Source organism: Talpa occidentalis, unplaced genomic scaffold, assembly GCF_014898055.3.
Source record: "Talpa occidentalis isolate TD23 unplaced genomic scaffold, MPIMG_talOcc4v2.1 talOcc4.4, whole genome shotgun sequence".
Classification (NCBI taxonomy): Eukaryota; Metazoa; Chordata; class Mammalia; order Eulipotyphla; family Talpidae; genus Talpa; species Talpa occidentalis.
In genome coordinates this window covers 31,003,519-31,025,001 of record NW_023604295.1, presented here as the reverse complement: position 1 = coordinate 31,025,001, position 21,483 = coordinate 31,003,519, and the positions used below count along the sequence as shown (strand labels likewise).

The 21,483-nt window shown below is 54.2% G+C and overlaps 3 protein-coding genes across 5 annotated transcripts in view; 1 reads left to right on the top strand and 2 right to left on the bottom strand.

The window, feature by feature from the left end:
- The window catches only part of ECE2 (endothelin converting enzyme 2), a 31,936-nt gene extending 29,025 nt beyond the window's left edge, over positions 1-2,911 (bottom strand). The window contains exon 1 of one of the 2 annotated variants that reach the window (XM_037525200.2): positions 2,699-2,911. In XM_037525200.2, coding sequence (XP_037381097.1) covers positions 2,699-2,894 — 196 coding nt within the window. In that variant the 5' untranslated portion in view covers positions 2,895-2,911. The remainder of the gene's footprint in view (positions 1-2,698) is intronic. The other variant, XM_037525201.2, reaches the window with a different exon arrangement.
- Positions 2,912-3,648: 737 nt separating this feature from the next.
- ALG3 (ALG3 alpha-1,3- mannosyltransferase) lies at positions 3,649-9,541 on the top strand. 2 transcript variants are annotated; one of them, XM_054700412.1, is made up of 9 exons: positions 3,649-3,855; positions 5,776-5,875; positions 5,963-6,110; positions 6,233-6,393; positions 6,838-6,958; positions 7,691-7,896; positions 8,053-8,130; positions 8,780-8,923; positions 9,058-9,541. In XM_054700412.1, exons 1-9 carry the CDS (start codon positions 3,660-3,662, stop codon positions 9,218-9,220), a joined length of 1,317 nt encoding a protein of 438 aa, XP_054556387.1. In that variant the 5' UTR covers positions 3,649-3,659; the 3' UTR covers positions 9,221-9,541. The 2 variants fall into 2 exon arrangements, with proteins under 2 accessions (XP_054556387.1, XP_054556388.1); XM_054700413.1 differs by having other exon boundaries at positions 3,649-3,818; positions 9,058-9,540.
- VWA5B2 (von Willebrand factor A domain containing 5B2) lies at positions 9,390-20,233 on the bottom strand. The gene is made up of 19 exons (XM_037525198.2): positions 20,095-20,233; positions 19,834-20,004; positions 17,816-18,035; positions 17,480-17,637; positions 16,824-16,955; positions 16,491-16,615; positions 15,954-16,109; positions 15,414-15,524; positions 15,126-15,331; positions 14,921-15,032; positions 14,249-14,434; positions 13,203-13,374; positions 12,801-13,114; positions 12,162-12,351; positions 11,705-12,061; positions 10,799-10,936; positions 10,621-10,704; positions 10,320-10,543; positions 9,390-10,235 (listed from the first exon to the last, which is right to left on the bottom strand). The coding sequence occupies exons 1-19, from the start codon at positions 20,231-20,233 to the stop codon at positions 9,687-9,689; spliced, it is 3,744 nt and encodes a 1,247-aa protein (XP_037381095.1). The 3' UTR covers positions 9,390-9,686.
- Positions 20,234-21,483: the final 1,250 nt, after the last annotated feature.

The following is a 21,483-nucleotide window of genomic DNA, read 5'->3' as shown; positions in this document are numbered from 1 at the left end:
ATGGTTGAACAAGAGACCCTAACTCAGTTCAGGCTGAAATCTCTGATCCCCTTACCTGACCTCATATGCCTTCAGAGCACTACCCAACTGTGAACAAATCTATATTTACTCCTTTTGTTTCCCGTGGTATAGAATGGACATTCCAAGAGGACTTTACCACAAATAAAGGGAGGAAAAAAACCTGGCCACAGGGTCAGTCATACTTACAAAGCAGTGATTTCTGATCCCAATGCCTTAGAGATTTGGGGCTAGCCACTAAGATGGGAAGGCCATTGCCTTTCTAGGTGGGACTCTAGGAAAGCAGAGTCCTGGAAAATTGAGTCAGATCCAAGTATACATTACATGGGATGCTATCGCAATACCAAAAGACTGAGGTGTAAACCAGAATGTCAATTCACTTATAACGAGAAAAACAGTGATCATGGCGAATGGACCGTCAGTTCTCTGCTCAGTCCTTTCTTATTATACACGAAATACAGACTGAAGTCAAATTGTGATCAGAAGATCCCTATGTCACATGGTGATGACACAGGAGCAAGGAGAAAGAATCACTAAAGTATAATGATAGTAAAACTGGGACAGCCGTACGCATTCATCTGCCATGACAAAGTTTGAGCCATGGGGGCCAGATATATAAGTCCTCATACAGGATACTCTATTCTCTGAACAGTCTTGAAGTTGACTGTTCTGCCTCTGATTCCTGTTTTCAATAATTACCATGTTCAATAATGGTCATTGAACACTGGATCTATGATAAGTAAGCACTTTGTAAGAACTGTCTTGTTTATCTTCACAGTAACCATAAAATATACTATTATTACAATTTTCTAGATGGGGAAATTGAGTCTGTGCTCAGGATAGATAAGAAACTTTCCCTAGGTCACGCAATCAGTGGTACAGCCAACACTTGGATACAGTTTTGTCTCATGCCACAGTCAGCATTTTTAAACCACTAGGCTAAACTGTCTCCCGTTTTTCAAGAGGCCCACTCACCTTCAGTGGTAATGTTGCACCTTTAGCTATATCAATAGGACCACTAACCTAGCCTAAGTCTTGTGATACTAATCTCCCACCTCTAGGGAAAGTCCTAAGTAGATGCACATTCCTTTGCACCTACTAGGTTGGTATTCCATATGTTTGTTGAGGTGAATATAACAATAGGGTATTCCCCAAGTTGTGGGTCCTATTATTAGATCTTGGGAGTTCGGCCTCATAAGTTTTCCTTTTTTATTTTTAAGACTTTCCTCTCCTCTATCCAAAAAAAAAATACCTCCCAGTCAAGCAGATTTTAAGGCAGTATTACTTTGCCAGTATTACTCACCAACATGAGAATCAGCTGTGAGCATGCTGAAACTAAAGATTCCAAGGGTCCATTATAGACCATTCCTAGAATTAAAACCATCCCTAGAATTAGTGTGGGGTCCAGCTTTCCAAGTGATTTTAATGCACACTAAAGCTTGAAAAGCAAATCTATGATACATCTATAAATAAATGCAATGGCTGAAAAGCACAAAATTCAAGACTGTGCAAAGTTAATTTAGGGAAAAGGGATTTGGGAAACACACAGAAAACCTTGAGTGTTCATGGGGCTTTTTATTTTGCCAGGCATTGTTCGAGGTAACTTTCACACTCATTTAATAATCTTAAAAGCCCAATAAGTACTATTACTTTCATAAGAGTGAGAAAATGGAGGCACAGAAATTTAAGTATTTTGTCCACGATTTCACAGCTAAGATTCCATAATTTGGTCTGTGATTCCACAGTTAAAGATTACATAACCCAAGATCCCAATATAATTAGCTGCCTCCAAAACTCCAGGTTCTTAAGCTGTAGGTTCTACTTCCTTTCCAGTTCTTGAAATGTTCTGTTTCTCAAACTGAATAGGGTATAAACACATTAATTTATTACGTATACCTTACATACAATACTGTTTTGTAGATGTCTCATGTACATGAAATATTTCACTTAAAACATATACATGCTTGTACAAATGGCCATATAAAACCTTTAGTTGTAAGGAAACAGGCTGCTCAATGCAACTTCACTCTAGCCCCCAAAGCTGGCAGTGGAAGAGAACCCTGAGCGGGCAGCTGGACCTCCTAATGTCCTGCAAGTTTCTGAGGGGAACTGCATCAACCTCGGCTGCAATATTTCCTCCGACCTCAGAGGGCGCTGTTCCCACCCTCACAGGGGACGCTGGCCCAAGTTTGAGTTAGGGCTGGGAGAAAGGTAGGTAAGACACTCTAGGTGACAGTGACTGGAGGAGCCCATGGGCGCGAACAGAAAAACGCCAGTATTGCGTTTGAGGTGCCTGCACCTGCCTATCCGACTTGGGCCGGCAGTCCCACTTCTAGAAGCCAGTCTACAGCCAGCTGGAGTTGGGACTTGAGTGAGGTCCTGTGAGCTCTCCAGTGCTCCAGGCTGCCTCCTGAGGGTCCGGAACGCGCTCCTGGACCCCCCACCACACTCAGACTCACAGAGACCGTCGTTTTCCAAGGGATTCTTAGCCCCCGAGATAAGCATGTCTTGGCTCTGTCGCCCAGGCTAAACACTGCGGAGATTCCGAAAGCACCCATCTCGTCTCCCGACTCGGGCGTCCTCTGAGAGGGGCAGGCAGGCACGAAAACTGCACAGAATCAGGCCGGGACGGAGTTGACCGGGCCAGCTCCCCCGGCCCGAGCAGCTCCGGGATACCCACCGAGCACGAGGATCCGGTCCTCGGGCCGCAGCTCCGGCTCTAGGAGAGCGCGGAAGGAGGAGAAGTTTCCGAACCACTCGTAGGGGGCAGAGTCGGCCGCGCCCTGGTAGCGCCGGTCCCAGTACTGTACCTCGCGGTACCCGCAGTTCTTCTCCGGCAGCTCCGGCGGGCGGGCGGGGGCCCCGGGAGAGGCCATGCTTGCAGCTGCAGGGCCTGCAGGGGCAGCCGGCCCGCGCCCGCGGTCCCGGCGCGGCGCCCTAAAGAGCCAATCGGGAGCGCGGGATGCAGGAGGGGGCGTGGCCTTGGAGTCCCCGCCCCCCACCTGCAGTTGCTCAATAGAAACACGTGGAACTTCCGTCCTCTGCTGAGCGCTCCTTCAAGAACACTCCGACTGGGAAAACTACATTGTCTAGACCCGGAGTCTTCCCGCTGTGCTGCCCACTCACTCCTAAGTCACATTCTTGGAATCTGATACACTCGGGCTCAACAGTGCCCCCTCCTATTTTCAGTTTGGCCGGCTTCTCCTGCTGGGAAGCCTGAAGAGCCATGAAAGACTTATTTCCAGTTTTGAGCAGCTGGAAGGCTCTGAGGGGAGGCGGAAAGGAAAGCCTAGCTTTCCAGGAGAGACTGGCATGAACACAGACATTGCCAACAGAGACGAAGTGTGATACTGGGCGAGAGGACAGGGCGCGGGCAGCAATGTCGCTTCGTAAACGTTCGAGCCACCTTAGAGCCCATGTGCCCGTTGTATGTACTGTATGCATTGAGAAGCTAAAACTATTTTCTGTTTGTACGAAGGGTGCAGTCCATCCCGGGAGATAGGTGTAGAAGAGTAAATAAGGCTGGCAATTCCGGTCGGCGCTCAGCGAGTGGGTTGGGGCGCCGGTGCACCGAGCGGAACCTAAGTGCAGACAGGTCAAGCTTCCGGGGCGGGGGCCCGCAAGAGCGGCGCACCGTCAAGATGGCGGCGGGGCCGCGGAAGCGCGGCCGGGCAGGTCCAGTAGCCGGGGCGGCTGGACTGTGCGGACAATGGCTACGGCGCGCCTGGCAAGAGCGGCGCCTACTGCTGCTGGAGCCGCGTTACACTCTGCTGGTGGCCGCCTGCCTCTGCCTGGCGGAGGTGGGCATCACCTTCTGGGTCATTCACAGGGTGGCATGTGAGTGCGCCGAGGGGGAGGGGAGGGGAGGGAGGGGAACCCGAAACCCTAACCCAACTGGGACCCAGTTTCGGAGTTCAAGCCCAGATCCCAGATCTACTCAGTCATCAATTGCAGACCCATGTCTTTTACCCAGACCCCAAGCCTGCTCCCAGAGAAAACCAAGCTCGATTTTAATCCTTTTACCTCCCCTCCCCCCCATGATGGAAGGGAGGACCGTGGAGATTGACCCTCAGCTGTGAAGGTACAGCTTGCCAGGCTAAGGTGAAGCAACCTGGAAGTCACCTGACCTGGGTAGAAGCTAATGTATTGCCTTAGCAGCTTGTCTCTGTGGCTTTGACACAATACTTCGCCTGCTGGGTCTCAGTTCGGAAGTGGCATTGTTGTGACCGCTTGAATTCTTTTGGCGCTGTTGGCAGTTACTTTCCAGGCTGAATGTAGACAGGGCTTTCTTGAACAGTGTGTGTGTGTGTGTGTGTGTGTGTTTATATGAGAGAAAAGGAGCAAGCTTAGCTTATTATATGCTAGGTACTAGGGATACAGTGGTGGAAAAAGATAGGCGTATGTCCTATTTGGATCTGATAAGGTAGCAGGAAGTTTCAATGTATCAGATTCACCAGGTTGGTAATAAGACAGGGTGCTATAAGGGTACACAAGCCAGACTTAAGGAGGGCACTTCCACCAGGCTTAAGGAGTCAGGGAAGGCTTCCTAGTGTCCCCTTTGAAAAGTAAGAGCTAACTAGTTGAGGAAAGAGGGAGAAGGTGAAGAACACTCAGAGAGGATCATGTATCAAAAGAGTCTAGTTTCTTTGAGGAACGAAAAAGTTTTTTAGAGCCGGAACACAGAAATCAAAGAAAGTGGTACTGAGAGATGAAATTGCAGAATTTGAGACCAGGTCATGCATGGATCTGGAAGCCTTGTTAAGGAGGTGGTTAGCATGGTGGTTAAGAATTTAGGACTTCATGACTTCCAGTCTCTACCCTACCCTTCCTAGCTCACTGATCTCAAGCTAGTCATCAACCTCATTAATTCATAGGTTTCTCTTCTAAAAATGAAAATAATAGAGTTTATCTTAAAGAGTCTTAGAAATCATTGAAGAGAGTTTTTTTTTTTAAATATTTATTTATTTATACAAGAACCTGGGTACAGGCCAGATGCAGGGGAGGGTGAGAGGATTCGCCAGAGACAGCCGAGAACAGAACAGGCAGAGTGACTGACTGAGGGGAGCAGTGGGTGAGACAGGAGAGGTCTGCCCCGCCATGTGGGTTGCTCCACAGCTGGCGGGGATTGAACCGGCACTGCGGAGGCTACGGACAGCTTCACCGCACAGCGCTCAACCTCCTGCGCCACCAAGGAGGCCCTCATTGAAGAGTTTTAAACAGAAAAACCTTACATGATTTCTATTATAGGGGGAACTCTCTGATTGCAGGGCGGCAACTACCTTAGAAGGGTAAAAGTGGAAGCTGGGGGTCTAATTAGTAAGCTTTTTTATCATTGAGATTAAAGAATACGTTAAGCCCAAATTTGAGTATGTAATAGCAGAGAAGGATAAGATAGAGATATTTAGGATGAAGAATTGGCAAGAATTGGTGAATGGGAATTGGAAACGAGAGAGAAGGAAGTCTCAAAGATGTTACTTAGGTTTGTGACCTGGGCAACTAGGATGTTGATGTTGCCGTTAATGGAACCCAGAGAAAGGAGCAGATTTAGAGTGGAAGCTCATGAGTTCAAATGAAGACATGAGGAGTTGAGATTCTGGGGTTTATCCAAAGGATGTCAAATAGGCAGTTAGATAAGGGCTTTCGATAGAAGTACTGGGAATGAGCTGAAACTCATTGTGCTTTGATGAACTGGAGATACAGCGAGTGGCAGAAAAGTTCAGAACTTGCAAGTAACCACACCACCCTGTTCTTTTCCAGATACAGAGATTGACTGGAAAGCCTACATGGCTGAGGTAGAGGGCGTCATTAATGGCACCTACGATTATACTCAGTTGCAGGGTGACACCGGACCTCTTGTGTAAGTGGGGATAAGAAGTTCCACAAGGGGAAGGCTGGATACCAGGCTGGTTGGCTTGACCCCAACCCGCTCCCTGTCATCTTCCAGGTATCCAGCTGGCTTTGTGTACATCTTTATGGGGCTATATTATGCCACTGGGCGAGGCACTGACATTCGCATGGCCCAGCACATCTTTGCTGTGCTCTACCTGGCCACCTTGCTGCTTGTCTTCTTGATCTACCACCAGACCTGCAAGGTGAGACCATACTACCACGACACCAAGAGGGAGGGTGTCCTCCTCAACCTGGGAGGCTTAGGGAGTGGGGATGGCTCACGGTTGGTGAGCTGACCTTGTTCCCCACTATGCCCACCTCTCAGGTACCTCCCTTCGTCTTTTTCTTCATGTGCTGTGCCTCTTACCGTGTCCACTCCATCTTTGTGCTGCGGCTCTTCAATGACCCAGTGGCCATGGCGCTGCTCTTCCTCAGTATCAACCTCCTGCTAGCAAAGCGCTGGAGCTGGGGCTGCTGCTGTTTCAGGTCAATACCCCTCCCTTCTGGTCCCCTCTCTCACATTTCCGTATTTCCATCAGTCTCCTCACTTTATGCAGGGGAGGGACTGAGGGAGTGGCCAGACAATGTGGGCAAGTGAGAGGCCCACTAGACAAGTCCAGGATCTATAGAAAGACTGTCCCAGCACCCTCTCCCTCGTCCCCTCCTGTCTTCCCTCCAGACAGCATCTGTTGCTGGAGTGGGCCTTACAAATACATATTTGTTCACTCAGTCTGGGCACAGATACCAGGTATCGTCTCCCTACCTCCAGGCTCCTTCCAGGCTGCCATACCCTCCCACTCCCAGGTCTGAGTGTGGGCCCCATCCTGGAGTTTGTTGGTGGGGGAAGGGAGGGGTTGCTATGGTAATGGGGAGCAGTGTAGGGTTGGCCCTAGAGCTGATATCCATCCTTCTTTCCCCTACCCACCCCAGCCTGGCAGTTTCTGTGAAGATGAATGTGCTACTTTTCGCCCCTGGGTTACTCTTCCTTCTCCTGGTACAATTTGGCCTCCGTGGGGCCCTCCCTAAGCTGGGCATCTGTGCTGTTCTCCAGGTACCTTTCCCTTAATCTTTTTTTTTTTTTTTTTTTAAGATTTTTTATTTTTATTTACACAAAAACTGGGGTATAGGCCAGAGGCGGGGGAGGGTGAGAGTATTCACCAGAGACAGAGCGGGGAGTAGAACAGGTAGATGAACCAAAAACACTGTTGAGGGGAGCAGCGGGCGAGGCAGGAGAGGTCTGCCGTGCCATGTGGGAATCTCCCTGGCCGGCCAGGAATTGAACCCGTGCTGCTGCAGAGGCTGCGGACAGCTTCACAGTGCTGCGCTCAACCCGCTGCACCACCTGGGAGGAGGCCCCTTCCTTAGTCTTTCCCTTTCTAATGAAGGGTATGCAAGTCTGACTCCCTTCCATCCTTCAGACTTTCTCAAAGTCAAGTGACAGGATTTCAGAGTTGATTATGCGGTGGGCAGTCATTACTTCTGGGCGTTGGTGTATTTAGCTGTAAAATAAATGTGTCGAACTAGATAGTTTCTGAGGGCCCTTCTAGCTCTGCCCATTTGTGACTTGGTGAATCCAGAGTTAAAGCACTGTTACTACTGCCTCCTCAATTTCTTTGGCCCTCACCTCTGGCTTGGGGAGGCGGGGAACTACTGGCCTTTCTGTTATTCCTGGTAGGGATTAGGGAACCTTTGAGACTGTACCCTGTTTCCATTCTCCTCAGTGATTAGCATGAAGATTGGGAGTGAGCCTGAGCAGCTCTGCTAACATTATACCCATCCTCAGGTGGTTCTGGGACTGCCCTTCCTGTTGAAGAATCCTGTTGGCTACCTATCCCGCTCCTTTGACCTTGGACGCCAGTTTCTCTTCCGGTGGACAGTAAACTGGCGCTTCCTCCCTGAGGCCCTCTTCCTGAATCGAGCCTTCCACCTGGCACTATTGGCTGCCCACCTCACCTTGCTCTTACTCTTTGCCCTTTGCAGGTGGCACCGGTGAGAAAGGGGAGCAGTGCCTTGGGCCTAGTTGGGGACAGACTGAAAGGCCAAGGCCTTAGGGACTATTTGGGGGAGATGTTGGGCTCATGGGGATGAGTCTAGAGCTTGGCTCGTGACAGGAGCTTGATAAATGTCTGAATGGCTTCTCCCCAGGACAGGGGAAAGTATCCTGTCGCTGCTGAAGGAGCCCTCCAAAAGGAAGGTTCCACCCCAGCCCCTCAAACCCAATCATATCCTTTAAATCATGGGAAGGTAAGTCTTGCCCTCCCCAAATGTAGATGGGGTCCTTGTCAGCTAGTCTTGGGTGGCTGATGACCTGGGGGAGGGAGAAGGAAGAGACCTCACTTAGAGCTAAAGGGCCCATTCCTAGAGCTCCTGCTCTGCACCAAATACTGTGCTGAGCACTTTACATGTTGAAGCATATTTTATACTTAATTCTAAATATGGCTGAGAAACCATTGTGAGTGCTCACCCTCTGCCTAGTGCTTTCCTAAGAGATTAATGTATATTCCAAACAAGAGACCCTGAGATCGGTATTTTTATTATCATCATTTTATAGCTGTCAAATTTTAGGGTTTTAAGAGGTTAAGGAATTTACCAAAGTCACTCAGCTAGTAAATAATAGGTTAAAATTCATTAGGCCTTATGACTGCAAGTTATTGCTGTCTTCATACTAGCTTAAGGAAATGTTCCAGAGAAGTTAAAAAACTTGCCCAAATGTATGCATCTGGGAATGGAAGAGCGGGGGATATTCCAACCACAAAACTTTTGCCCCTTTGCTTTGGAACCTCCCTCTCACCCTACCTTCCCCCTCGCCACCCACTACCACCCCAATTCCTACCCCTCCTGCTCCTGCCCTTGGCCTTGACCACTGCATACAGATAGTTTCTACCCTCTTCACCTCTAACTTCATTGGCATCTGCTTCAGCCGCTCCCTCCACTACCAGTTCTACGTCTGGTATTTCCACACACTGCCCTACCTCCTGTGGGCCACGCCTGCACGCTGGCTCACACATCTGCTCAGGTACTGGCTGGGACAACCTGGGGGAGTGGGAAGGGAGATCCTCAGCCCGAGACTGACCATGGAGGAGTGTGGGGTGAGCTGAAAGGCTACAGGCATAGACACTGGATAACTTAGAGCTTATTTCTCATCTCTAGGTTGCTGGTGCTGGGGCTCATTGAGCTCTCGTGGAACACATACCCATCTACATCCTGCAGCTCTGCGGCCCTGCATGTGTGTCATGCTGTCATTCTGCTGCAGCTTTGGCTGGCCCCCCAGCCTTTCCCCAAGAGCATCCGGCACAGCAAGAAGGCCCACTGAGAACCACCTCTTCCCCTCCGGTCCATTCTTAGGACCCTGGATGGGGATGGACTCTGTGCTCTTCCTAATAAACCTTACCAAGTCCACTTCCGTGAGCCGACATGGAAGTGCCTGGACGAAGCTGTGAGGGACATGCACATGGCAGATAAAGAATTCATTCAGACAGTACTAAGAGGCACTTTATTGCATAGGGTTTGGAAACTGTGGCTCTCTCCCCATCCACTGCACTGCACAGAGCTCAGAGGGCCGGGGCCTGGGGTGGGAGGAGCGGAGAGAGCACAGGCAGGCACTTTCTGTGGGGTGAAAAGGATTGGGGAAGGGGGAATGAGAAGCAGTGGGTAGGTGGGGGAAGTGGGCAGGCTGGCACCAATCTACCCCTTCCCAGCACCAAGACCGACCCGGGGTGGCAGTGACGTGAGTGTGTTGGAGGGAAAGGGGAGATCATCCCAAGCAGCATGCTGTGTCCTCACACATTTGCTGGACTGTAGCACAGCAAGTGTAGCTGCAGGTTCTGGTCCCAGTGGCGCAGCAGCAAGAAGAGACCCCGTGCCGCAGCCTTGAGGGCAACCAGGTCGAGGCCATCAGGTAGGTGTTGGGCCCGTAGCCAACAGTCAGCCTTGGCTGCTGCCAGTTCCCACTCGCCAAAGGCAGCAGCACAGCGGTGCTCCAGCCAAGCTAGCGCCACCGCTGTAGCCCAGGTCCGGCTCCGCAGGTCTGCGCCGCCTAATCCCTCTGCCCCCTCTGAGGCCTCAGTGTCTGAGCCCCGCCCACTGTCCACCTGGCCTGGACCCTCAGAGCCTGAGCTGGGGGATGGGCTGCAGGAGGCTGTGGCACTGTCGCCCTGGCCAATACTGGGGCCCAGAAGTGCCCAGGGAGATGAGGCTGAGGTGGGGCTGAGGCTGGCGCGGTGCACGGCGAAGGGTGAAGCACGGCACAGGCGCTCCTGTGGGATGTGCACTGCAGAGCTGAAGGGTGCATCAAGGCGGAAGGAGCCAGGTGCCTCCTGCAGCCGCACCTGAGGAGAGAGGAGGTGGGGGGAGAAGTGAGCTGAGAGTGCTCTAGCTCTGGCAATGCCACCCTCCACCTCCCGAGTCCTCACCAAGGGCAGGTAGTCATGGTCACTGGTCTGGCTCTGGCTGGGGCTACAGAGTTTGCGGCTGTTTGGGCCCCTGGCCTTCCAACGACCCAGGCTGAGCCTAGCAGAAGGCTGCATGGGCAGATGATGAGGACCTCCAGTGGGGTCTGTAGGGTCCCCCAAAGCAGGCGTGGAGCTGTCGTTCTGGTCCTGGTCCTGGCCACCTGCTAAAGAACCTCCCTGAAGTCCTGTAATAGAGCCAGTCATTGCCAGTGCTGGTCTCTAAGGGATTGCTCCCACACCCTTCCCCACATTTAAGCATTACCTTTAGAGTGGACAGCTGTGGGCCGAGAAGCTGCATCTAGTAGGCCCTGCGAGGCAAGAGGAGTGCCTGGGGGCTCCGCTGGCTCTGCAAGGGTATAGGAGAATAGAGGTGAGGTTTGTCCCAGAAGGTGGCCATAAGGTGAGTGTCAGCACCTGAGGTCACCAGGCTGGGACCCTACCTGAGCTCCGCACCTGCAGGGCAAAGGGCAGGACCTCTCTAGTAGTAGCGTCAACAGCTACAGGGCAGGTGAAGCAGGAGGGGGCTGAGCTGACTTTGCTTGTCTGAAGGGCTCGGAGCCAGGACCTCCGGGCATGGCCTGTGAAACCAAGGAGGGGGTGCGCTCTCACTAGCCACTCGTTACATAGGGTTTTAATAGGAAAAAGTCTCACTGTTCCCCATAGCATCTCCTTCTGTCCACTTTGAGAAGAGTGAAGTTCCTTCTCAGGGCCAGGGACGGCTCAGACTCCCCAACTTTGACAAATGGTTAGGCTGAACCCTCAGTTCCTAGCAGGGCTAGACCCCTGACCATCCAGAAATTCAACACTTTGGACACCACCAGAGGAAGCATCAGCTGTGGTGCCTTTTTCATCCACTCATTTTAGCTCTGTCCAACAGAATTTTCTGCAAAGATAGATGTGTTCTATAGCATGATCCAACATGGTAGCCTCTAGTCACTATGACTATTAAGCACTTTAAGTGACGTAGAACTGAGATTTTAACTATTTGAGTCAATAGTCTTCCTGAACGAAAGATTTGTTTTTGTTGTGGCCACTGTGAATCATTACAAGATCACGTTACCTTCTTGTTGGCTGTTCGGAAATTTACCTATTTTGGGTCCCGTGCTTGTAAGGACACATAACCTCCTATTGTGCATCTTTAATATAACCTCATTCTGTTTCTTTTTATTATCCTGTTCCCCCCATTGTGCTGCCTACGTTTCTTCCTTGCCAGTGTGAGTGAACTACCGCATACTGTTCATGAGCACAGCCAGGTATAAAGAGTGATTGGATGCACAGACTTACATCTCTACCAGCCTGCCCTGAACAGGCTCCTTGGGCCCGTACTAGGGCTACCACCAACTTACCTCGGTCAGCCCTGGTCTCAACCCCGCCTCGGAGAGCCAGATGCTCATTGTCCCGGACCACAGAGGCCGCTGTCAGTCGGTGGAATGCTTGGTCCCAAGAGCCTTCTCTCTCAAGGGGTGACAGTGGCTGTGAGCCATCATCCTTAGACTCCCATAGTGGCTCTAGCCCAACACCCACCTCCCAACTCATAGGTTGCTCCCCACACAAGGCCCGGATAACCACATGACAGCGTGGAGCCTGGGGTGGTGGTGGCACTGCTGGAGGGGCTGACTCCCCATTGGGGGGCACAGCTGTGAACAAGAAGGATGGCTCCATCAACATGTCCCAGTCCATGGGTGCTGGGGAGAGCAGGTTTGCTATGGAGAGAAAAGAAGAACAGGGGTCATGTGGTACCCTGGACGCCACCTCCCCAAGGTCTCCTTGGTGTCAGAAACAAGCTTCCCAGCCAACCCTTACTTGAGTCGTCCAGGCCTTGTCCCAGCTGCTGCCCTGACTCGGGGCCTGATCCATCTGGTGCTGTGCCCAGAGAGGGGTGCCGAGGGCCACCAGAGACTGGGTTCACTTGGCCTGGGGGTGATGAGAGGCTTCGACCAGCGAGAGCTACTCTTCGTCGTCGGCCCAGAACCTCAGCACTCAAGGCCCCAGGCTGCATGTGAGAAGTGGGGTCCACGGGTTAAGGGTAACAGAGATTCTTTCCCCACATACACCACTCACCAGATGCCCCTTTGTCTGAACCCCTGGATGAAGGGCCTCTGGACCCCTCCCCAGTGTCTCCTTATTCCATGCCTTATTTTCCATTTGCTTTTCTCTGGTTTTGTTCATGTCTTGGCTCTTTTCACTTGGCTAACTTCTTAACTCTTCTAGGTGTGGTGTGCTTCCTTTTCTGATCTGACTCCCTGAGACAGGGTTTATCTGACTCTGAGCCCCCATTAAACATGTGCCTGTGCTCCTCTGTATTTTGCCTGGCGTCATCAATATAGATGTACCATCTCTTCAGCTAAACTTGATAGTAATCACTGCACCATTGTGGAATACAGCAGACAGTCAAGAAATGTTTGCTAGATATCTGCTATATATTTGTGAACTGAATCTCACCTTGATTGGAGCCAGTGGGGGTGGAGGGAGGGGGCAGGAGCGGAAGCCTGCAGGTTCTCCCCAGGCCAGGCTGCGGCAGCCCTGCTGAGAAGGGGGATCCGGAAGAGCACTCCCTTCGGGAGAGCCAGGGCCCTGGGAGCCAAGGGACTCGCCACTGCCCGTGGAGCCTGGGCCTGGTTCGGGGCTGGCAGAGCAGTGGGTGAGCACATACTGCTCTCGGATGTATGAGGACTGGAAGATGCGGCGCCATATGGCTGTATCAGAGGAGGGGTTGGGTCCAGGATCTGTGACTGGGTCTGTCAGAGCATCAGCACCTGATGGGAGGCAGGAGAATAGACCCAGCCCTGGGCTCTCCGAGTGCTCTCTCCTCCAACAGCCACACGCATATACCCAGGTACTCACTCCGCTCTGAGTCCCCAGCAGCCCATGGACTGGACAGCTCTGCTGATACAGTGCCTACTTCTGGGGGTGCTGAGGTGCCAGTGGGCTCAGTGCCAGGGCTGGTGGCAGATGGCGCCTCCTCTGGGGATGGGAACACAGAGCCGCCCAAGCTCTGCCAGCCAGGCTCTTGGCCCTAGAGAGGGATAGATAGCATTGGGGAATAATGAATTGTAGTGATATACTTCCTCTTTTCAACAAAGATTTAAGGTGACTCACCGCCAACAGCAACACCCTTAATAAACCAGAAATGAAAGACCAGTACTCCAGGAGAAGGAATGGGTGTGTTACCATAGGGTTAATAGAGCAGCTGTGGCTAAGCTTCTTGGCAGCCAGGCACAAAGGCAGACAGGCCATTATAGCGCTCATAATCAGAAAGGAGGAAGCATGCATCGTTCATCTAGAGAGAGAAAACTTCACAACAAAAAGAACTATCATCTCTCAAACTACCAGAAGTCAAATATCCCACCAAGAGCGTGCACGGTTTGACCTCTACTATCAACAATGCTGTGGGAGAAAGCATGAAGAAGTGGGCTCAGAGAGATTAAGTGGCTTGTCCCAAATCAAATGACTAGTAATGGCAGAATTGGGATCTGAGATTTTTGCAGGGAGGGGAATGGAGAGTAATGAGATTTTTTTCTATACCATGCTCCACCTGTCCCTGAACGTTACAGGAAATAATCTGACGGTGCTTTCTGTAGGACACGGTATAATGTAAAGAGGAAGTGTGAACAAAAATCTCAGCGCTAATGCTGGAGCTGTTTCCTGTGCCCGTGTGCTTTAGTGATCTTTGGTCAAAGCCAAGGGCAACACTTTACAGGATACCTCAGTGGAGGCTCTCATAGGGGGTCTTCCTAGGATGCAGTCACCTTGGGGGCGGGGGCTCTGTGATGTCCGGGGGGGCCTAGAAGGTACGAGAGCTTGGCATGGAAAGTGAAGGAAGGATTTTGAGGAGATGCAGGGGCTTCAGCTATCCCAGGCCCACCTCCTGCACCCCAGCCCAGACCTACCCCCAGGGGGCGGGACCGGAAGCCATCCACTCTGAAGAGTGAGCAGTAACCGAGCAGCTGGTCCCCCGGATAGAGCGCTGGGATCTCCCTGGGGGTCAGTAGTGCCTCCACTGCGTCGGGCACAAACCAGTCCACAGAGATGTCACTCAAAGCGGGCTCCAGTGCCTTCCGCAGCGCCTGCACCAGCTGGGAGGAGTGGCCAGGGAGAGAGCATGGGCGAGAAAGAGGTGCCACACTGACGACAGTGGGAAAGCCGCCCTTCCCCTGGAGCCATCTGTCCAGTCCCCAGGCTAGGGGCAGGGAAGGGAATGGGGGTAGGTATAAGCAAGGTGGCTGGGTGCTCAGTCTTAGGGCCTGAAGTGCGCCAAGCAGATAGGCAAGACTTTTTTGAGGATATGGATGTGTCCTCAGTACCAGAACAAAACTGAGAATAGGATTTGAGGGCAGTCAGAGGCGTGTCCCTGGCACATTTGGTCTCCTGAGGGATCCCGTAGCTATACCATAGCTCCTCCCCTGGCTGGCATCTCAAAGGGAGGGTGGGATTGGAATGGGGCAGAAGTCCTGGTCAGGGTGCCATGAAACCTTATGACTTAATTGGTTTCTGTTTCAAACTCAGTGTCACTTGGGAAAGGACTTCCAGGAGTAAGGAACAGGGCGCAGGCTTAAGCTCACCATGGGCTGCAGCCTCTCCCCAGGCTTCAGAAAGTAGGCCTGGCCCCTGCTGAGGGTGGACAGACCCTGGAGCAGCTGGTGGCAGGCAGGCCCCAGCCCAAAGGAGAAGCATCTGAGGAGTAAAAGGAAGCAGCTATAAACTGCTGGAGCCTTTTGGGGGTGAGAAGCTGTCACTCTCAGGCACCTGCCTATCCCTGCCCCATACCTAGCCGCCCCTCTGTGCCACCTCATGAGCTCCAGGGTTTGGTGTGTAGCAGCGGCTACGGGAGAGGCAGCAGTGAGCAGGAATAACTGTCGAGGGTGGGCCTTGTGCTGGGGCTGCGCCATGGCCCAGTCCAATGCAGCCAGCACATCCGGGACCCCCACGGCCTGCAGAATCTCAATGCTCTCACAGATCAGCTGCACATTGTCCTGGAGAGAGAAGGCAGAGGCTAGGCTGTGCTGGGTCAAAATATCTTCACGAAGGTCCCAAAGCTCTGGACCTCACACTCACATCACTGCAAGGCCGGCTTTCTGGGAAGAGAGGCTGCACCGAAGTACCAAATGTGGCCAGATTGATGAGCGTCTGGGGCGGGAGGGACTTCACAGCCAAAACAATGGCATCCTGGGGAAGGCCAGAGAGGGTAGTATGAGGCAGGCTCCACTGACCCTGGTAGAGTGCAGATTACCTACTTCTTCCAGACCCATGTGAAATAAAGGCTGGATGAAGTAATCCGGGAAAGGCCCTGTGTGCGTGAGACTATGAATGAGATCCTGGGAGTGTGAGGGAGACTGAGTGTGTGGGAGAGACCTATGTACAGGTGACTCTGGAGGTACATGTGGCATGGGTTGGGAGTCAGGCGTGTCTGAATGCAACTATATGTATGAGAGGGTCTTGGAATCTGGGAGAGACATACAGGTGTGTGAGAGAAAGAGGGGTGTGTGTGTGTGTGTGTGTGTGTGTGTCCGTCCAAGTATTGTTTCTTCGAGAGGCTACCTCCAGGTCTACTGGCCCACCCAACCCCAGGCCTGCCCACACAGTGCCCCCACAGGCCTTGTATGCCATGCTGCTGCCATCCATCAGGAAAAGGAGCTCCCGTGTAGCTGTGCCCAAGTGCCCAGGCTTGGAGCTCAGATCTGGACAGAAGCTCAACACCAGCACAGGGTTCAGCAGGATATCCTTGTGGAAGCGTCGCTGCAGGAACCATACCTGAGCATGAGAGTCCCCATCAACCTGGGTCAGGCTTAGTGCAACTTCAACCCAGGCAGGACCCAGCCCAGGGAATTTTCTATCAACTCTACCCAGACGGGGAAACTCTTTGTAGTCATTTGAATAAAGGCAAGGGTAGAGACAGGTGGCTGTCCTCTGCTATCTCAGACTTGCCCCCCCTCTGCTGAGACTCATCCCAGGGAGACTTGCGTAGGCCCTCCTGTGACAATACTCATCAACCCTCCAGGATGCTGGGGCAGCTACTGAGAGGCCTGTTGATAACACGAACTATGCCAGCATGAGCTTGTTTGCCTGTTCCTCATGCACAAGTGCAGCCAGCAGTGGGGCCCAGGGTTGGGCCAGGATCCCAGGCAACCATACCTGTTGGTCCCCATCACTGTCCCTTCGCTGTAGTCTCTGGAAATCCCGGCGGGCCCGCACCCGGGCCTCATATTCTGCGGCGCTCAGGCTGCCGGCTTCCAACATCAGGTGTGGCTTGTGGGGTTCTGAGTAGGAGGGGACACAGTTCTGATAAGGAAGTCTCAACTCTGGACCCCAAATACTCAGCCCCATCTCCTGGGAGGACCACTTGGCGCACCCTCACAGATAACTTGGTATATCTGGCTTGGGGTCCAGAAATCTCTACTTGAAAAACGCTACCCATTGGTCCTGAAGCAGGTCAGAGCTGGCCCACCATGTATCCCAGTTCCTCACCACTGGGGTATAGCAGGATCTCCAAGGCCCGGTCACAGGGATGGCCCTCCGCCAGCGTGACACAAATCGTGGCTGCAGAGTTGGCATGAGGAGGGGCATCTGCCCGCAGGGCATGAGAGGGGCTCTCCAGGCCTGAGGGACATAGATGCAGGGAGGGGTGATGATCACCCCATCCCAAGCCCGTACTCAGAGTATAAACATCACCTTCCCAGAAGACAGTGGCATAGGCAAGTGTCTTGACTGATTGCGTTCAGCTCTCAGAGCCTGATCTACAGGATAGAAGGGCAAAGGATGGGGGTCCTGGGCCAGGGGGCAGAGTCCCGGCTCTCTTCCTGGCTGGTCAAAGTGTTACGTGTCAAACCAACTGCTGGTTTAGCACCCTCCTCCCGCCTCCCAAATAAGGAAATTCTACTTCATCACTTGAGTTGGTTTCATTGCAGGCAACTCTCTTTCACTTGGTGAGTGGAGTAGGATATAAACAAATTGCAACAAAACTAGGAGTTGGGGGGTTGTTAGGTAGAAGTGGCCAGGGGATGCTCCTACTCTGATACTGGGGGTTCCTAGGGCTTGGATCCCTGTCTTCTTCTTAGGCTGTGCTCCTCCCATCCCTAGCCTTGAATTATTTCTCAGTCAGCGGTACTGGAGGGAGGACCCACCTGCCAGCAGGCATGGCCCAGTCACCAGCATCTCGAAGGAGAAGGTGTATGGGGCAGGGCAGCGGGCAGGGCCTGAGAACACATCCCAAGGGGCAGCTGGCTCCTCCCAGGCCTGCCCTTCCTCCAGAGGGCTGCCCACCCCGAAGCAGCTGGTGGGGCTGGAAGGGATATGAGGGGGTCACTGGCCATGGCCAAGGCCCCTAGGCCCTCTGGCTCACTGGCCACAGCCCATCCCCACCTTGCCCATCCCCTGGGGCACCCCGCCAAAAGCCCCCTCACCCGCACTAGACCCAGAGAAGCCGAGGGAGGGACGAAGAGAATCACCATAGGCCCAACCTGTCGTCACAGAGCCCCGGAGGCCTAGGGGGCCCCGGTGGGCCTGGTGAGGCCAGGGGTGTGAGCACAGAGGGCAAAGCCATGCACAGCACCCCATTAGGCCTTGAGGGCATCTCCCGGCTGCTGCGCAGGGTCACCGTCATGGTGCCGGCCGCTGCAATGAGGCCTGTGGGCAGCACCAACGTGGACCGGGCCTGGGCCAGATCCAAGACAAGATGACCTACGATGAGTGAGAAAAGAGGTCAGAAGGGGCAGGAAGCAGAGGAGATAGGGAGGATGGGGCGGGAGTAGGCACTGAGTCAAGGGAGCCTGAGCAAGGCGGACTCTGCGTGGTGGTGGAAACACTGAGCTAATACATTGGTGATGCAGGATGGCGGCATGAGATGAATGAAAGAAAAAGAGGCAGGCTGATAGCGGAAGGATCTGGCTGTCATCAGGAAAGGGAGCATCACCTCCCTGCTAGCCGAGGGGTGAGGAGGAGAAAGGGACTTGTCCTCATCCACACTGCCCCAAGATCCTGAAGGATCCATACCCCTTCCTGCTCTTCCCCTGCCTGTCTGTGCTCATTCAACCCGGGCGTCATCTTCCTCCCTTGGAGGACACCCCCTTGTGGACTAACATCTCTCATGGCCTGGTGCTCGCCCTGCTCACAGAGGAATAGTCAGGGTTCCCACTGCCACTAGGAGTGGCTCCAGAATTTTCTACACAAGAGACATTTAGGAGCAATAATCTGTTTAGAAGCTGCCGAGAGGATATAAAGCTGTGTTTGTCTACTTAGATCATAGACTTGGAGGTGACTGCTGGAGTCCTAGGGGCCACCACCGCTGTTAAAGGAAAAGCAACCAGTGTGCACAGTTGCAGTCAAGGCTCTGAAGGGGCTGAGCCCAGCCCTACTTCACCTCACTTCCTCACAATAATTGTGTATTCATTCTTTTGAGAAATACATGCTGACTAAATGAAAAGAGGAAAAAGACGGAAGGAAAGGTATGAGGTCTGGGGACAGCCTGACGCAGTGCAGAGAACACAGGTCAGGTTCTGAGTCTTGCTCGTGACGGCCAGGTCTGTCCGTTGGCGACTCTCTTGTTTTGAGGGCCTCAGCTTTGTTGTGCGCACAATGTAGGTCGTAATAACTGTGTCTCAAAGAGTGTGGTGAGGGATAAATGAGATAATGTACGCAGAGCATCCAACCCGTAGGAAACTGTTGTTATTATTTTTATCACTTATAAAAGAGGGAAGGAGATTGACACTTGTATTACATACCTCTCTGGATTCAAATGATGTCATACCAGTGACTGGGCTTTGTCAACTAAAAAACTACTATAAACAGGAGGTATTTTATGGCCACCACCCCAGGATAACTTACTTTCAAACCTTTATTTACATCATTGCCTCTACCTGGAGTAAACTTTACTCTTCCTCTCGACTTCACCACATCCTACCCTCCCTTTCAGTCAAATGCTGGCTCCAATTCCTTCTGGAACATTCCTGGGGCCTCAGCCTAGAGCTCACTCCTGCCTCCACCTGCTGGGCTTATGTCAACTCTCGACATCACCGTATCCTGTCCTCCTCCTTGAATGGTAAATTCCATGCTCAGGATATCAAATGAGTGCACAAACAAATAAATGAAAGAATGAAATGCAGGCCACAAAATCTAGCACAGATGTTAGCTTCCACTTCCTCACCCCTTGGTGCCATGTTCTGTGTGGGATGCTAGTACTTGGAAGACTAAAACCCTGTCTTGGGCTCAGGAGCTTAAGCTCCACAGGGGAGACAGACAGGAGGCCTGCTGTGTTTCTCTCCCTGGCTGCAAACACCTCAGGTCAGCCTGAGTCACACTCCCTCAGCACCTGGCACACACCATGCCCGGCACGACTGTTGAATAAAGGGATGAAGCAATGAATGAAAAAAAAGATCAGCGGCTGGAGGGGCCTGGGGAGCGGTGGGACGCAGAGCAAATGCAGGAACAGGAGGGAGAGCGGCTGGCTTTCAGGGAGCGGGGTGGGGTCTCCGGGACTCACCCTGCGCGCAGCGGCGGGGCGTGGAGGCCCCTAGGCCGGGGCCCAGCGCCAGGCAGCAAGCGGATTGCGAGCGGCGCCTGCTCTGCAGCTGGAAGGAAACGCGCCGCCCGGCAGCCTCCGCCTCGAAGTCAGATACCACTTCGGCCTCCGCCAGCGGGTACACGAAGACCCCTGGGGTGCGGGTGGGGGACGCACAGGCGGGCGTCGGACCTCGCTGGGCGCCTGCCCCCACCGCCGCCCGGGGTCGGGGCCGGGTCTCACCGTCCACCGGCTGCGGCTGCGGGTTGTGGTAGGTGAGCCGGGCCCGCAGGCTGAGGCAGGGTCCGTTGGCGCAGGCCCGGACCCAGGAGTCCGTGAGGGGCAGCGGGGTCCAGCTGGAGGGGCAGTACAGGCCGGGCATGGTGCCCTGGGGGGGTGTGCTCTGTGAAGGGGTACGCGGGGAGTCCAGGGCGCCCTCCCCGGGCCCCCACCAGGGAGACTCCAGCTCAGGCACAAGCACACAGACCTGCAGGGGGCGCGAGGCCGAGTCTGGGGCTCGCGCCCCGCGGACAGGTGGCGAGGCGTGGATGGAGGGAAGGGGGGGGCGAGATGGTCTTTCTGGTCCGTTACCTGGGAAGGCAGGGCGCGGAGCAGCTCCAGCCTGCGGGGGACCCGGGGAACCGAGGGTTAATGATTAACCCGCGCTCTGGGCGCCCAGCAGTCCCGCTGCCAGCTCCTGGGGGGGTGAGGGGGGGTCCCAGCTGTTCCGTCACCCGCCCCCGGCCTCACCGCCACCCCGGTACCTGCCGCCCCCCCGGGGCTCCCCGCAGCTGCCAGCTGTCGGAAGTGGCGCAGGTGGGGAGATGAAAGGCGCGCGGGGTGGGGAGCAGAGGATTAAAGGGCCAGCATTCTCCTGGGTGCCCCCAAGTCCCGCAAGGGCCAGCAGGGGCGGAGCAGGATGGAAGCCGAGAGGCTGCCGTCCCTTTCTCTCTCCGGCGCCCCTTCAGAGGGGGCTGCTGAGCGCCTCATTAGAGGGGCTGCCGGCTGGTGTGGGGGGGACTGGGCTGGGAAGAACGAGATGCGCAGGCAAAAGGGAGGTGTCTCCTGGAGGCGAGACCCGGGGAGGTATTGGGCAGGTTCCCTGGGATCCGTCTGTGGCTGCGGCGCCCCTCCCCACTCTGACAGGCCTGATCTGGGAGAATGGGGGGGTGGGGGGCTGCAGTCGCCGCCACTCCCACGGCGGAGCAGGCAAGGATGCTGAGGTGTGGGTCCAGGGGTCGTGCCCTCCCCGCGGGGCCGCCGCCTCACCGTGTGGTCCTCGGAGAAGTTCCGGCCCGAGCAGGCTGGGGGGGGGCCGCTCTGCGCCCCGGGGCCGCTCTGGGTCTGGCACCCGCAGGGCGCCGGCTCGGGATTCCCGCTGCGGCCGCTCTGAGTCGGCGGAGGGGCGTCGGCGCTGCGGGTTCTGGTCCCGCCTCCGCGCGCAGAGGCCGCGCCTCCCGCCCCCCCGCCCCGCCCGCTGCTGCGGCGCGCCCGGCGCTCCCGCCCTCCCGCCTCCCGCCCACCCTCCTCCGGGGCGCACTGCCTGCGCGCCAGCCCCGGCGGCCCAAGCACACAGGGCTCCGCAGTGCGGGGACCGCAGCCCCGCCGCCGCGCAGGCCTGGCCAATGCGGG